The sequence below is a fragment of the Phaseolus vulgaris genome, chromosome 7, assembly GCF_000499845.2.
Source record: "Phaseolus vulgaris cultivar G19833 chromosome 7, P. vulgaris v2.0, whole genome shotgun sequence".
NCBI lineage: Eukaryota > Viridiplantae > Streptophyta > Magnoliopsida > Fabales > Fabaceae > Phaseolus > Phaseolus vulgaris.
The window spans coordinates 7,548,105-7,567,040 of NC_023753.2; the positions used below are offsets into that span (position 1 = coordinate 7,548,105).

At 27.9% G+C, this 18,936-nt stretch overlaps 1 protein-coding gene across 1 annotated transcript; it reads left to right on the top strand.

The window, feature by feature from the left end:
* Positions 1 to 16,325: 16,325 nt before the first annotated feature.
* Positions 16,326 to 18,330, top strand: LOC137827942 (extensin-like). Its single transcript, XM_068634322.1, has 2 exons — positions 16,326 to 17,773; positions 18,015 to 18,330. The coding sequence occupies exon 1, from the start codon at positions 16,511 to 16,513 to the stop codon at positions 17,744 to 17,746; it is 1,236 nt and encodes a 411-aa protein (XP_068490423.1). The 5' UTR covers positions 16,326 to 16,510; the 3' UTR covers positions 17,747 to 17,773; positions 18,015 to 18,330.
* The last annotated feature ends 606 nt before the right edge of the window (positions 18,331 to 18,936 follow it).

Below are 18,936 nucleotides of genomic sequence, written 5' to 3' on the forward strand. Positions count from 1 at the left end.
ATGGTCAGCCTTAGTTCATCTTTAAGACTAGAATCTAGGACCCGTTCAATCGATGCTCGACCTTATTTTATCTCTTAGGTTGTTTATCTCTAAGAATGTTTATCTCTTCTAAGGTTGCCGAGCTAGACCCATTTATTCGATGGTCAACCTTAGTTTATCTCTAAGGTTGAAATCTAGCTAAGCTAGACCCGTTCAATCAATGTAGATTTTGCCCAACCGTACTAGGTTGTAGATTTTTTCTCTGTCGTAATAGAATTTGTCTAGTCATGTTGAGTTGTAGATTTTATATTGTAGATTTTCTTTCTTAATAGATTTCGCCCAATCATGTTGAGTTATAGATTTTATATTGTAGATCATCTATCAGTCGTAACAAATTTCGTCTTGTTGTGCTAGATTGTAGATTTTATATTGTAGATCTTCTTTCTATTGTAGCAGATTTTGACCGATTAAACTAGATTATATATTTTTTTTCTAGATCTTCTCTTTGTCATAAAAGATTTTACATGATTGTGCTGGATTGTAGATTTTCTCACCAAATGTAATTAACATGTAAAGGAATTAGACACATTTTAAAAAGAAGCATTCAACTTATTGGATACTTATTTTTTACTATTTAAAAAATTATCTATTACAACTAAATATTAAAATACTTTCAAACAAAAGTTATCTTTTATTTTTTTTTTCATCAAGGATAACATCGTTTCTTCTTATAATAAAATTGCATAATTTAAGAAGAAAAATTATAATTTTTATGTTTAACTAAGGTAACGATGGATCTCTTAATAAAATAAAATAAAATAATTAATTTAATAAAATAAAAAAATAAAACTAACTAATAAAAAAATATTATTTTTATATTTTTATAATTATCTTTGACATAAATATTTTTTCCTCTCTTGATATTATTTTTTAGGGAGTGTGATTAGTTTAACGTTAAAATAAAAAATATTAATTAGTAATGAAAACTTAAAAGAAATAGATAGTTATTCTATTTTGATTTGCATAATAGATTCAACCTATTATTCTAAATCTATTTTTGTTTAGATTAAAAGGAGAATAAGGAATGAAAGATAAGAGAAATATAATAGAAAATATTGAAAAGTAAATATTTCTAAATGATTTGATTGATATTAGAAAATTATTTATATTAATATAATTAAAAAATAATTTCATTTAATTTATTATTTTAATTATTTATTTGATTAAAATAAAAAAACTTAAATAATAATAAATTATATTAAAATAATAATAATCGATTATGTAAAAAATAATCAATTATCTCTTTTTCTTGTTTTGTCCGTAAATCATTTTTAGGTTGTCTATAACTTTTAAACATTTTTATTTTACGTGTTTTAATATTTTATAATTCTCAATTATTTCTTTCTTTCTTTCTATCCTTCTAGAAACAAAAAGATGGCAAACAATCTTTTCTTTACTTTGCTTTATATCACCAAAGAACTAATTTCTTTCTTTAAACTTTTCTCTCTCTCATGCAACCCATCTTTTTTAATCAATAGTGTGATGTAAGAAAGCACAAGTATTAATAAATAATAAAATTTAACCATATATAATAAAAAAATACATTAACATTGATTTGCAATGATAATGATTTGTATTCTTTAAATAGGTTATTACCTGTTCAAATTTGAATAATGTCAATTTAAATATGAAATAACTCATATCAAGCAAGAGTAAAAATAGTTGGAAAAAATATAAATAAGTAAAAAATAAAGTGAAAATAGTAATTATTATATTTAAGAAAAAAAAGAAAAAAGATTAAGCTACTTTGGTTTGAAGAAAATTAGTGTCACACTTGCGATTCTTGTATCTTTATAGTTGTAAAAATTGATGTGGGTTAAAATATGGCAAATATAATTAATTACCAATTATAATAATAACATTAATTTTGAAGTTTTGTTATAATTAATCTATAACGAACTGGTTGGTATCAAAGAAGATAATATTTTTTATTGAAAGTAATTACTATGTTATTCAAAATTAAAAATATTTTTATTTATATACAAATATTATATTTGTATATGATTGAAACTTACATTAATTTATCACTCCATCGTTAACTTAATGTATTTTCAGATATTTTCATCCGTGAATGGAAAAATGTCAATCTTTTTACAACGGTTAAAGTGTTTACCAGATCTTTATAAATACAAATTTTCAAAATTTCTTCTTTATTTCGTCTGACATGCTGAGTTATATTAGGAGTCTATTTGGATAATTTAAAAAATATCCATAAACTAAAACTAATTTGTATAAATTAAAATTATTTTAAAAAGTGCGAAAAATATTTTATAAATTAATTTACATGCAATCTAATTTAATTTGTGAAAAAATAAATTTTTATATTTTTAAATGTTAATTGGGAAACTTATTCAAATATATTATAAAACTTTATTTTACGAGTTTTTGCTTCAATTTTCCCGCTCAATTCTTGAACAAAATTATATTTAATTATTTGCATCTATTTTAAAGTAATCTATAATTAGAGAATTTGGAATTTAAAATATTATAATACTATATTTAAGAAAATCAACATATTTTTAATTGTTTTGTGAACTTTGTTTTATGCGAGCGTGTAGCCTTGAAGCAAATAATAGTTTACTACTATTATAAAAATAGTAACAAGAAGGATAAATAATTTTTTCTTATATTTATATAATTAATTTAATTTTTCCTTTCATTACTAAAACATTATATTTAGTTTTTCAACTTTTAAATTAACATTAATTTGATCTTTTCTATAATGCATAAACGATCTACATGAAGAAATCAAGTTTATATTGATTTAAAATTTAAGAATTTTAATTAAAGTTTTTAATGATATTATTCTTATAAGACTGATATTATTTTAGCAAAATAAAATTTCACTTTTTAGCCTGGTTAGTTATGTTATTTATAGCTCTCGTTAGTTATGTTATTTATAGTCTTTAAGAGTTTGGTGATATTTTATTTTAATAAAGAGGTATCTTTAGTGATACTCAATGCTTTAGCAATGATCAATGTCTTTTATATTTGAGATTGTTACCCATTTATCTTTATAGATCTTGCAGGCGAGTCCATATCTCATTTAACCTTGACTTAATTGTTTGCTAAACGTGTTGGTTTAAGATACTATTGCGTACGTAATTGTAATGATTTAACGTTGAATAGGTTCTTAGATTATTCTGATAGGCTGAGACCTTCTTGACTAGTTGACTAAGACTAAACATATATTTTGAGATGACCCCTCAAGGGATCATAGGCCTCTACTCATACATTGACTCCTTAGGTTTGAGGAGGTGCTTAACGAGAAGTTTATGTTACATATTAACCTATTATTTAGCTTGTTTTTTGTTATTCTCTTGAGGTTGATTGACCAGTCAATCATGACCTACATAAGCAAAAGCATATTGTATTTGAGTTTAGAAAAACAATAACATACCTCATTCATATGTTTTCTCTTCTCTTCTCTTCTCGCACTAACCTATGTTCTCTCTTGACTGTTCAGAAATCCATTGATTAGGGTTTCCCTTCTTTCATTGGTGTTATTCGATGAGTCTTAGGAGAAACCCTAGATCCCCACTATAAAAGATTTTTTTTTACCATATTATCGAGTCTATATATGCTGCTCCCAAGCTTGAGTAGAGGTCACACAATGAAAAGTCTAGAATCCTCTTCAAACCACCCTTGTGAGACGTGCATGTGTGATTGTAACATTTTAGAGTTGAGGAAAAGTGTTATTATGATCATTAAAGATGGAGAGGGGTTGTGAAGGTTGGGCTTTCACGAACTATCTAAAAAGGGCTCAATCTTAAGTGTTGTGACCATATGGTGCTAAACCATATATGGTTAGGGTTTTTGATATTTAACTTTACTTCTCGAAATTGCTCCTTAAAGGTCCTTAGTGACTTTACCTTCTCTTATTGAATGTTTATTCGCAGACTATTGATGTCAACTACTAAGGATGACTAGTTGCAAATCATGTTTCAAACTTCACAACTAGAGTGATAAAATTGTCAATAAAATGAGGTGATAGCCTAGTGAATCAACTTAGACAACTCCCTTTAAGGATGTTAGGAACACTCGACACAAAATTACATCATCCATCATGTACAAACACATATGTGTGATGTACACATTAATGTGCTTATTGTGATATTTATCTAAGGTATAATTTTTCTATGTTGATGGGACATAATTCGATTCAGAGTGGGATGTCAACACAATCATAATGTGCTTAGGAAGGTATGACTTTAGGCATGATAATATGTTTTGGTAGCCAAATAGCTCTCGATCTCCTGCATCTTGGATGCGAGTGGTAGGAATGTGTCAATCTATGTAGCATAGATACGAATACGGACACTGACACGATACGAATACGGACACGGAGATACGTATAATCTCTAAAATGTATGACACAGGGACACAGATCTATATATTATATAATTTTGAATTATATAAATTGAAAATAAATATTTATGTGTAAAAATATGTTTCAGATTCCTCTGAGAGCAGGTAAGATATTTTTCATGAGTGGTTTAAAAGAATTTGTTCCTTATTTTTATAATCGTAACAAAAATTTATGCAAAAAAATTGAGTTTTTAGAAAATTATTGTATGTATACCTTTTAAAATTGTGTTAAAACTATGCTAAAATTTTCAAAAATCCAACAAATATTTTTTGAATTGAATACTTAACCGATAAGTACCCTACGAGTATCAACATCGATACGTGTGTCCGACACGAATACGTCATTTTAAGAGAAATGTCTGAGTCTCATGCCAATAGAGTTTTCTTTGGTCTTCACTCCTTATCTAGGTTGGCCAAGAAGGTACAAATCTATCCTTTTTCAACTTTTTCTTCATTTAGACATTTTCATTCCTCAAGGCATTAAATTCTGCAGTGTTATTTTTCATTAGGATCTGAAGCTATTTTCATAGTTTCAACAATAATATTGTTTGGTCTAAATTCTTTTACAATTCTTGGAGTGATGGTCACTCATTATTTGTCATGTTACATATAGAAAAAATGTAGTTTTCAAAGAAAGTCTTACCCAATATCAAAGTGGGGGACAACATACTTTTATAAAATCAAGATAATTCTCTGTAAAATCGTATTAATTCTTATCATTTATATTATTTTCAATCTTTAAGAATTCAGTAATACTATCTCAATTGATAAAGAGGTGCATGCAGTTATATTAAATATAATAAAAAATATGTAATAATATGTCTCTTTTACATTATAATTATTATTTATTAATTTAAATGTATATTATTACATAATTATAACAATGAATTAATCTCAATTAATCATAATAAATTTAATAAGTGAAACCATTCACCTAGTGGATTATAAGTTATTCCAACATGATACAAGAGGAATTATATAATAATAATAATAACTACACCGAAACATACCTTTAAATTAATCCTAGTAGGCTTGACGTTCACATGCCTCTTTTCTTACCTATTTACAAGTAAAGTGGAATAAATTATCAGTTTTTCTTTAAAAAATTCTTTTAGAATGATATCTGTTGTGTAAGATACAAATCACACTAAAATTTTTCAAGTTCATACTAAGAGTATAAATGGAATAGAACTTCCAGATAATAAAACATCACATTATTATTGAAACAGGTAAATAAGACTAAACAAACATTAATAATTTATAAATGTAAATTTAAAAAATAAATCTTATAATTTATTTAACTTTATCTTTATATAATTTATTCAATTTTATTCCTATATTATTAAAAATATCTAAATTTTGAAATTAACATCAATTTGGTTTTAAATTTTAATAATATAAATATTATATAAATTATATAAATACAATGTAAAAAGGTAATTTAACCTGATAATAATATACACAATTTTATATCTCTTTGGAAGAGTAACTTCACATTGACATGTAAATATTCATTCCCTTAAGATTTTGTATGTGTCGGCAGGTGGGGTCCACTTATTCTCTAACGTAAAAAGAAGTTAAAGATTTGAATACTGAAAAAGTAAAAGCAATTGCTGCTCCTGTCAGAAATAATAGGTTATTCAATTAATTTGTTGTCACTTCTGTTTATTGCATATCCAATTTTGTACATTTTCATTTGAAAACTATCACACTAAAAAGTTTTTCACATCTAAGTTACACATAATCCATCAACTTTCAACATTTAAAAAATTTATTAAATAATAATTAAATTTAATAATAAAAAATAATTAATCATTATATTAATTAAATTAAATATTAATTTAAAAAATAAAAAATTATTTATATTTAAAATAATTTTTATTATTAATAAAAATTTATAAAATAGTTTTCAAATTTATATCTAAATTAATTATTTAAATTTTAATAACTAATATTTTATATTATAAAATAGTCTTTAAAAAATTAATAAAAATTAATTTAATATATAAAATATTAAATAATTAAAACTTTAGTAATTAGGAGTTAAATACTAATTTATAATTTATTTTATAATTTTTTATTAATAATAGAAATGATTTTAAATGTCAATAATTTTTTTAATTTATAAAATAATATTTAATTTAATTAAATAATAATTAATTATTTTGGTTTTTAAAATTAATTTTTACTTAATGATTTTTATTAATGATTAAGTTGATGCATAAAAATTGAAATTTGATTGAATGATGTGTTCCACTCTCAAATTGAATACCATTAGGAGGGTCACCAAGTTTACTTCATAAATTAGATTTTACTCTAGTTTCATTATTATTTTTAAAAACATAAAACTTTTGGGTATATCAAAATATTTTATGTACCTTGAATAATGTGTCAATTAATTACAGAGAAAATAATAGTAATGTGAACAAGTATTATTTAAAGAAAGTGAATTGAAAGCTTTAAAATCTTATATTTAATAAAAAGTATTTGTGGTGGTTCATTCAATCTCTATCATCCTTTGGCATCATTTGTGTAGTTGGTGGCTGACTTTTCTTCTCATTTTTTCTCATTATGTATAATGTTAGTTTCTGCAAGTAATCCATAAAAATAAAAAAGCAAAGAACTAGTGCTTCTTTATTCGTGGAGGAAATTACAGTGGGGTCTTCTTCACTTGTAATACCACTTTCTTATCTTCTCCAATTAAATGGAATTGTGAATTAACATCATCATCACTGTCCTTGATATTAGGACACACTGCAGGCTGCTTTCATGGAAATGATATGAACAGTAACAATTGTCAGGCTTGCAGTTTCTTGGATGTAGATGGCATGTAACTCACAAATAGCAAAGAAAAGAAAAGGTGTATTTAAGCATAACCTTAAATAGGATAATGTAACATTAGAGTAAGTTTCAAGAGTTATCATGGTTGTTAATGTCTTAAAAAGTTGAATGTTGAACCTCTGAAAGTGTTCATAGATTATTTACAACTAACTTTTTTTTTTCTTACATATTTATATCAGTGGATAGGTACATATTTAATCTCATTCTTTAATTATATGACTATCTAATATTCTACTCAGAGGTAAGATGCTTGTTCTTAATAGGAAGCAAAGGTTGATTTTGTTCTTCTGAATGATCATAATAAGGTAAAAGATGCTTATTAAGTGTTGTACATAAGAACATGCACATGATTGCACTCAAAGCTCCTGGGCCAGAGATAAGGGTTAAATGGAAAAGAGAAACAACTAGAGAGAGAGATCATTCCCATGTGCAAAAGCATAGTTTACAGCCAAAAATATTTATCTTTTCCATTGCATGGCATCTTCAAAAGGCATATACCTAAATCGCTGTCTTGCCTAACTAATGTATAATCAATTGAGTGCATACAAGAAACCTTGGTTAAAAGCAAACTTACTTTGTGCCTCTTGACTTTTGCAGTTTGTAATTATACGTATATTTGTCTACCACAACACAACAGCATTAGCTTCAAATATGCAAAACTACACATCTGATGACTAGGTTTTTTGTGACAGTTACTGCTGCCCTAACAATGACTTGGTATTGATTAATGTAATGCACACATATGGCATAGTTTAGTATCACAGACATGAGATTTTTTTTTCAAGATGCTTGAGTTATTAAGGTGATTTAGGAAGAGTTGAAGCAAGTTGTACAAAAGTAACTATGCATTGAAATTGTAGGTAGTTGTCAAGGCCAATAAAGCAGTGGAATCTTGGGGGAAAAGTCTTTGGATTCTTTGCAATGAGGTAAATGAAAGAGAGATTTTATTGTCATACTGAAAATGTGGTCCACATCAACAATGCCATGTCCTCATGGCTTGATCACGTATATGGGGTTTCACCAAAAGAAAAAGATATCTCCATTGATTTTTTTTGATGTAAAAATGTTCAAAAATATATTTGATATCTTAATGAAATTTTTTTTCACTACAATAAAATCATGAAATAGAAATCAATTTGTAGATACCAAAATAATTAGTTGCAATAGTAACTAAATTAGAGACTATTTTAAAAATTAAAAAGAAATTTGGTTTTTAAATTAGTTTCTATTATTGTTAAATAGTTTTTAAATTGGTATCTAATTAGCAACCAAGATTTTTGTTATCAAATTTAGAAACTAAATAATTGGTAGTTAAAATCTTAGTTGTTAATTAGATATCAATTTAAAAATTATTTAATAATAATATAAAATTATAAAAATTAATTTAAATTTTTTTTTTTTAGTTTCTAAAATGATATGTGTTGTAAATGCTCTACACCTTATTAATTGATTTTTCTATCAATGCTTCGTTTGAAGTGTTGGTGACTCTTCAAGATCGAGAAGCTACAAAGAGATCATACATTAGGGACCACAATAACCAAGACCATGATGTGAAGCTACTTTGACTTTTGCTTATGGATTTTATATACATGGTGATGTGGCCATAATGTACCCATCAGTGAATAATGGAGACTCTCTCTCACTCACATTTTGATCACTCCACATGGTCAAATGCTGACCATCTGATCCACTCCATGACATGATCATGATGCTGCATGTTCAAGATGTGAACTTCCTTTATGATCATTTCATTTTTTCTTTAATGAACTGTAGACACATTATCTTCTTCTTGGTCCTTTGCAATTATTTACATTTTTCTTGCTGCACATGAATACAGCTAAACGAGTGAATTTTATTTGGTGCACTTTGATCCAGTGTGTTTGATTGTTCATCCCACTCTCTTGCACCCTTCAAAATAATCAAATCCAATAGCTACAATTAATCTAGTGGTTGGCTCTCATAGGTTGTATGAATGCACCCAAATTTGTCACACTCCATCTATATCCTTTTAGTCAAGTGGTAAAGGGTGATAATAATGCATATTTGTTTTCCCCACATTGTTTAATATTATTTTAGTACTTTTAATGCTCATACCATCCTCTTAGTCCTGCTGATTTTTTTTTCTTTTAAAAATCATCACAAATCAAAGTCTCTTGCTTTAATCATTATTATGTATTTTATTTATCTTTTCACTCACTTGAAATCTAAATTTAAAATTAATATTATAAGAATATTTTAATTTAGAAGTAGACATGAAAGAGAGGAATGAAACATTTTAAATGAGTATGTGTGAGTTCTTTAGATTTATATTGAAATGAGAAGAACAAGCTGAATTTCTTTTTGTAATGAGTAAAACACAATTGGTTGGGAGTGTCGTTTGTGTCTCACAATGATCTTGTCTCAAAATTTGTTCAATTCAGGATGAACACGCTTTCTGATTCGATTAATGACGTGTGGAGTACAATTTGAGTTGGGGTTGTGGGAAAAATCTGGAATCACAGGAATTCTATCATTTTCAATAGGAGTGTGACTGATGCGTCTGAAATTGGATTTTTGTAAATCTCGCTTTGCTTCGGGGTTTTCTTTTCCTGTTGGTGTTTGAAACCTTTGGAATGTATACGAATGATTGTTTGATGTATTTTAGGTTTTTAGTATGGGTAGTGTTTTTGCTTGTTGGTTTGGTGGTTTTTGTTAGATGTTGGTTACTGTATCTCTTGTATAAGGGCTGATTCACTTCTGAAGTGGTTCACATTTATTTATTTGTTATTGCTGATAAAAATGGCTTAATTTTTATTTAGGGTTTTCATTTTTTTTTCAAAAAAGCAATTTATAATTTATTTAACTTTTTTATCCCTTTTTTTAAAGAACGTATAATTATTCACTAGAATATGAGTATCTATCCATTATTTTCTAAAAAAATAAAGGAAAGAAATTGCATGCAAAAGGTTTGTAATCAAATGCTGTCCACCTAAACCCCTTTGGTATTTTAAATTCTAAACCATTACTTTACAGTGTTAAAACATTAAAATAGTACCAAATACAAGGACAAATATGTCTTACCACTTTTATACTTTATTCCCTCTCATAATGCATAACGTTTGTGATCTATAGGAACCCACATGCCATACTTATATATAATTATAAACTAATAATCAAGTTCTTGTACATTATTCAGAATATTCTTCGCAAATATATAAGATCTATAAAAGTCTACTTTTAAAAATAATTTTTATTTATTGGACTATATAAACAAAAATTAAATATACTTGCATTTCAAAATATTATAATTTTGATTACAACTTGGGAATAATTAATATGTTAGTGAAATTATGTGAAGAAAATAAATTAAATTGATATCCTAATGGTTTGTTAATGTTGAATATAAAAGGACTTTATCTTTGAAGTGAGCATGTGTTGTAATATTTTTTAGGATTGTATCAGAATTTGACCTGCATGGTGTCCACACCTTACAATTTAGTTTTTGCTGAAAAAAAAACCCTTAAAATTTAGTTGTAAAAAAGGTTACTGCACACCTATCTTCCAGACATCCCTAATCAAGTTTCTCCAAAACCTCATGCTAAGAACCCTACCAATTTTTTTATTTCACATTTTTCTAATACTTATTATTATTCAAATAATCAATCATTTACCCTATAAATATTATACTTTTTCATCTTCATGATTTACATGCATGCATGTTGCCACTATAGACTATACATGGGACAACTATCTTGAATACCTCGCAAAAAGTCTTCCCCCAAATAACCCAATCATCATTTCATGTACAAATCCTCCAAACTTTTTACCAAACTAGGTAGATCTCATGTCCTCTAATCATTTCAGGTTTGGGTAGGATCATTTTTTTTTTCATTTTAATTTTAACATGTAGTATTCAAGTAAATTAATCAGTGAAAATTTCAATTTGTTAAATGATCCAATTTAAACGGTTAAAAAATATATGAAATCTTTTAAATCTTTTAAGTATTTGCAGTAAAAAAACTATTAAAATGATAGTTGTTATAAGTTTTTTTTACATTAGAAACACAAATTTATAACGTTAATTATATTATAATATTTATGTTAATGATAAATAACATAAAATATTTTAACATTTTAGTCCATTCATGTTGATTTATCATTGATGTAGATATTATAATATTATCAATATAATTTATATTGAAATTTTTTTATTACATAAAAAAATTTGACGATAAATCCTTTTAATAATTTTTTTATTATAAATATCCAGAAGATTTAAAAATTAGTCTAAAAACAAAAAATAATTTTATATAAAAATATAAAAACAAAATATATATTTAGCCCTTTTTAAAATAATTGTTATCCCTAAGAGACCAAATTTACCATTTCAGGCACATGACAATAGTAACTTTTTCTTTAAACCACGTTATGTTCAATTTATGTTAGAGAAGCTAATGCAAGTAAAGATCCTGCTTCAATTCTACTAGTTGAAATCAATTACACAAATCCTTATATGAAATCTCCTATGTGTTTTTCAATATATGTTGTTTAGCTGATAAAAAAACTTCTCTGCAATCTATTTAAACCATGTTTTTTTTGTAACTGTGTTTGGAGCTATTAAGAAAAATAACGATTTGAATCGATAAGAAATCACCATCCTTCTATATATATATATTAAAATCATTCGAAATAATTAATTTTTCTCAAATTCATTATGCACACCTATCTAGGATTAAAATAAGCATATATAGTAGATTCTGGTTTTGTCTTTTTACACGAAGAATCTCGTTTCAAAAATCCAAAAAAATAGTTTTAAAAATGTGTGTTGTGCAGTCACTTTCACTTCATATTCAAGTAAAAGAATTTACCCCAAGACATAGCAAGACAGCACTGAAGTAGCTGGTGTTCTTGTTTTCTTGTTCTACTATCTCTGATATTTTGCACTAAAAGTTGCCCAAAATCAAACTTACTACTACTTTAACTGTTGCTCATTATCATACCAAAAAAAACAGTGTGGCTATATCCTCCCATAACTTGTGTGAAATATATTACAACTCAAACGTTAATGACATTTGTTGAGAGAGACATAGGAAAAAATGACATTCAGTCAATGGGAATGTGACATCTATGTGATCACGAATGGTCAAATATATGGCCACTCTGGATCTGAAACCTAAACATGTTCTTTTCTTTTAAATGTTTTCCATCTATGATCAACCTCTACAATATCATTCCCCAAGTTGCTTCCTTCACCCTTCCTTTTCTGTCATACACATTCATTACTTTATTTCTTATAAGCTCCATAATTGATTTGATTGGAATAATAATACACTGTGACGGTGAATTATAAATTGTTTCACTATTATGAATAAAACTTCTCTAACAACACGTTTCTCTTCTGTCTGTGGTTGCTTTTATATACTGCTAAATCTTTAGTCAATCCTTGTTTAAGAATAACCACCTGTTATTACTATTTTATGTATTAAACTACTGCACGTAATCAACATTAGTTTCAAGTGTTTTGTATGCTATATTGTAAAGTTAACATCTATATTTGACACATTAGTTTAATACCTTTTTACAAGATTGACACATGTCAATCCTTGGTATCATATACAATGACTTTCCTTGTTTCATATATATATATATATATATATATATATATATATATATATATATCCTTTTTATAATATACTGCACTAATATCAGTCTTTTTCATGTTCAGTTTGGATTTGATGAATACTATTCAATCGGATTGGAAAACAATGATTTGTTGGAGAACTAGGGTTACTAACTAGAATTAAACCCTAAATCCTAATTACATAAAAAAATACAGGTATAATTATTTATGAAGTATTATTACTATATTAATAATTTTTATACTTTTTTTATGATATTTTTTGGGTTTTTTTTTATCAAAATTCCCTACTTTTATCATTTATGTCGATTCTTTTCATTTTTTATCGGTTTGTTTCTTCCATTATTCTTCATATTGTTGTTTATGTGTTTGTTACGTTTTTCACAACCTAAAAATGATTTCTTTTTTATTTTTTTTTATAAAAAAATTGATTGCTTTTGATGTTTCTATTGATATAAAAAATTATGTAAAATTTAAACTATATTATAAAAGTAAAATAAAAAATTAATGTTGTAAGTGAAAAATAAATAAAAGTAAAATCATAAAACAATTATTTCACATTTATTTCCAGTCAATTACGAAGAATGAAAAAAGCTAATTAGCGGGAGAAGAAGGAAATGACATCCTGCACCAATGCGAAGATATACGAAGAATATAATATAATAATAATAATAATAAACTAATATATTCATATAATAATAATATAAATATATTTATATAATAATTTAAATGTATTTATAAAATAATAATAAAAGAAAATAAATTAATAATATAAATATAAAAATTATAAAATAATAATAATAATATGCGTAAAATTATTAATAATAAACTAATATATTCATATAATAATAATATAAATATATTTATATAATAATTTAAATGTATTTATAAAATAATAATAAAAGAAAATAAATTAATAATATAAATATAAAAATTATAAAATAATAATAATAATATGCGTAAAATTAAAAATAATAATAATATAAAAAAAGGTAATAAAATTATAAATAAAAATAATAATTAAAATAAATTTACTAAATAGTAATATTAAAAATAATTTTTTTTATTTTATAAAAATATTTTGTATGTATCTATAATAAAAAATAAAAAATATTAAATAAATTTAAGCAATAAAAATATTTAATAATATTATTAATAAAAATAAATACTAATAATTAATAATAAAAAATATTTATAATATATAAAAAAATAAGTATACAAAATTTTAATTACTAAAATTTATAAAAAAATATTTCTTTTTTAAAGACTGGGATAATTTACATTTTAATATTTTAAAAAATTAAAAATTTCCTCACACACATCACATATAATTTTAATAAGCTTTCTTCACAAATTTACTCTACATACCTTAATCCAAACATCCTAACTTTTTTCACACTTTTCTCTCAAATCAATCTAAATCCACTCCCTCAAATTTTCACCTTTTTTCTCACTAATTCAAACACAACATTATTGTTTTAGGTTATATATATATATATGAAGGGTGATGTAATGAGACTTAGGTATGTGGTAGCTATCTATGTAGCTATGAATGAATCTTACTATTTTGGAATACATTGAAACAGAAGTTAGAAACTTACCAACCGTTATGGAACATGGGAAAAATGGAAACTGCCACCGAAATTTACTAAAATAAGAGCAAGAAATTTATAAGCTATGGTATCTTCACTTTTCTTCCATCCCCTTTCTTTAACTCACTCATATACTCTTCCCATCCTCCTTATCTTATTATTATACGAATTATAATTCGTATAATAAAAGTTAATATTTAAAATTAACATATATTAGGAAGATAAAAATTAACATGCTAAAAATACTTATAATATTGCACCTAACCTTTATCAACGTTTTCAACTTCTACGTAACTTGGGTCACAACAACCATTACTATTAATGTTTTCATTAACTCAACTAACGTCAGTATTCCACCACTCGATCACTCCAAAGCTTGAGGACCCATTAGGGATAAGAACCCACCTTCGTTGGATTCAGGGTGTATATTTTTTTCAACACAAAATTAATTATAAATTACAGTTGTTACTAAGATGATGTTTGGTTAAATTTATGAAAGTGACTTTTAGGATACATTTAATTAATCAAGAGAATTTTGTTTAATTGGACACTTAAAACGTATTGCTTGTAGCAAGTTCTTATATTAAATGTATTAATCAAACAATGATTATAACCTATAGGGTTTATACAAAAAAAAAAACTTTCGTTAAAAAAAGATATACTACAAGGAGGAAGCAAACAATAAACTGTTGGTAAATATTTTGTTGTAGTGATTATGTCAATATCGGTGTTTTGTTCGTAAAAAGAGTTCACTTAATAAGAAATACAATACGAAAGGATTTCGAAAAACAAAGGAAAATGAATATGTTGAGTAATGATTTTGGCATTTATTTAATTCGTATTATGAGAGAGGAAAACCGGGCAGTATCAAATGTTTTGGTCCTACATAGGATCAGAATTATTAAATAAGTTCGATAAAAAAATTATCCAACACTCGAAAGGTAAAATTAGTTTGTTTATTTTAAAATGTAGGTATATTTGGAAGATTTTAAATTTGTTTTTCTTGAATAAAAAATTGTGATTAATTTAAATTTTGAGAAGAAAAATAAAATTAGTAATTGAAGAGGAAAAGATATGAATTTGGGTGGCATTTATATTGCAAAGTAAGAAATAAAAGGTGGAAAGTAAAAGGAATTTTGTTTTTTCCGAAAAGAAAGTGAGCAATGGCATGCTGCATGTGCAAGTGTGGTGCACACTCTAAAATGTCTAGAGAACCCTAGATCAATTTATTAGAGAGAGAGAGAGTAAAAAAAGAGGGATACTCTTTCTAAATCATTGAGGCTGCTAAGGACCATGTCGTACCACACTTTTTAAGTCTTCCGGTGCCAACAAATATCGTTTACTCTCTGCAAAACCATTCATTTATATTTTCAGAGTTTTAGTAAGATGTTTTAAGACCAGCAGTCACAAATTACAAACTAAAATGATAGTTTAACGATTATAAAAGTTATATATAATTTTTGAAATAATGGATTTAAAAATAAATATATATAATAAAGAGTAAATTTATAATTAAATAATAGGCAAGTTTTTTAAAATAATAGTATTAAAAATTATAATGTGATTATATAAAAAATTGGATTATGAATATATCATTACCCAAAAAATACCCAACAGTTAAACGGACATTAATTCATGTTTCAGTATTTTAAATTCATTTTTTGTTTCCTTCTAAGTACCACTTCCATCTAATTGGTCAAGACAATAGTAATAATAGTTTATTTATATTTACTGCCAAAAAAAGGACAAATGTCATTATCGTAATTTAAGGCTTTTTTTCTGTTTGCGAACGTGAATATAGGGGAATGTAGTTTTCTACTTTAATTGATATTTTTTATGAGATAATTATTAGCGTTTTATTAAAAAATAATTAAGGGTAGAAGGAGGAGAAAAGGTGATTGGAATGGGCATGCATGAACGGGTGAGGAGAAATTTAGCAAAATGATTAGTTGGTGTGGAATGTGGTAAAGAAAGAATCTATATAAAGGGTGGCACTTGGTTGTGAAAGAGCATAACAAAACCCCACTTTGTAGTGAGGTTGAGGGAAAAAACAATGAGGTCTCTAATGGCCTCCGCAACAGTCACTCTTGTGTTAGCAATACTGTCTCTAAGCTTGCCATCTCAAATCTCAGCTGATACCTACTTGTACTCATCACCTCCTCCTCCCAAGAAGCCCTATTATTATCACTCTCCTCCACCACCTTCACCTCCTCCACCTAAGCCATACTACTATCATTCACCACCACCACCTTCACCTCCTCCACCCAAGCCATACTACTATCACTCACCACCACCACCTTCACCTCCTCCACCTAAACCATACTACTATCACTCACCACCACCACCTTCACCTCCTCCACCTAAACCATACTACTATCACTCACCACCACCACCTTCACCTCCTCCACCTAAGTCATATTACTATCACTCACCACCACCACCACCCAAAAAGAAGCCATACTACTACCATTCTCCCCCACCACCTTCACCACCTCCTCCTAAGCCATACTACTATCACTCTCCCCCACCGCCTTCACCTCCTCCACCTACGCCATACTACTATCATTCTCCCCCACCACCCTCACCACCTCCACCTAAGCCATACTACTACCATTCACCACCACCCCCACCGAAGAAGAAGCCTTACTACTACCACTCTCCACCACCACCTTCACCTCCTCCTCCAAAGAAGCCATACTACTACCACTCCCCACCTCCTCCCAAGAAGCCCTACAAATATTCATCTCCCCCACCTCCAGTGCACCCTTACCCTCATCCTCACCCCCATCCCCATCCACACCCCCACCCTCACCCTCCCTACGTTTACAAATCTCCTCCCCCACCCCCTAAGAAGCCATACAAGTACCCATCCCCACCACCTCCAGTCCACGTTTACCCTCACCCTCACCCGCATCCACACCCTCACCCTCAACCTCACCCCCATCCACAACCCCACCCTCCCTACATTTATCAGTCTCCTCCACCACCCCCTAAGAAGCCTTACAAGTACCCATCGCCTCCACCTCCCGTCCACCCATACCCCCATCCCCACCCTCTTCCTCATCCCCACCCTCACCCTCTTCCACATCCCCACCCTCTTCCCCATCCTCACCCTCTTCCTCATCCCCACCCTCTTCCCCATCCTCACCCCCTCCCTCCTTACACTCCTCATCCAATCTATCACTCTCCATCACCACCACCACCTTACAAGAAGCCTTACAAGTACAAGTCCCCTCCACCACCTCCACACTACATCTACGCATCACCTCCACCTCCTTACCACTCTTAGACAGTGGTCAACTAGCATAGTTCTATGGTAACCTTCTTCATACCTACGTACATGCTACATTATTATAATTTCTCATTAATGGTTCCGCATTTTTTTACATCTATACTTGTTCCCAAAAAATGAATACCAAACCCTCGTGATCCCTGTCAAGGTTTTTAACTTGATACGGAAAATGATTTTTCTGGTTTGGTTTTATAGGGACCACGTACCCCTCACTGAAATTGACAGACACTATAATAATATGTGCATGTGTTCTAATGTTTTGTAGGATGTGAAGAATATATGCGACAAATAAAGAAAGAGATGGAAAGAAGGGCACGAAAGAGAAAAATGGAAGCAAAGTTTCCGCGTTTTGTCTTTCATAAAAAAACTTTAAATTATTTTCTATCATAGGGTTCGTTTCTGCTATTTTTCTTTGTTTATGAATTTGGGTGTATTTTAACAGTTGTAAAGCACTGCGCTCTGCTGCATCATCTGTCGTAACAGTACAACCTAGCATGCTCTGTAGTTTTCAACCATCTGCGTTTGCAGGGGTCGTAAAACTATTCATATATAATTAAATAAATTATATTCTCTTCTCGCAATATCTTACCTTATTTAGCTGAAATTATTCATCAATTTTTTGGTTCATCTTATTTTAATTTTGTTATGTTTGATGTTGTCTACGTCAAAGTTATGTGCATTACAGCAAGTAACTTTTCATTGAATTGTCTGGTGTGACACAGAATTCCGACAGAGAAAGTCACACTCAGGCTCCCTCCTCCGTACACACACTCCATTACCATAATATTATTACTTACCAATGTACTCTTTAACTTATAATTCATCTCCAAAGAGTGAAAGTAAGAATTTATGTTGAAATATTTTCACAAAATTAATTTGTATTAGTTATAATATAATATTTTATATATTTAAAAATTGTTATTTTTTTTATGAAAGTGAGTGATTTGGCACGTGGTTATAGCGTGGTGCATGGATGGCAAAGTTAGAGCATGTTGTGAGCCAATCCAACTTGAAGGCATTTGTTGAGAATATTTTCCCAATGTTCATGACACGGGAAGCTTGATAGAAACAAACGTGGGTTAGTCTTTGTAGCTTTTGAAAAAAGTAAGTGTTTAAAATGGAGAGGTACGGTCGTTTTGCAAAGAAATACTGACAAATTTACTGAACCGGAATTATAACCCAAAAAA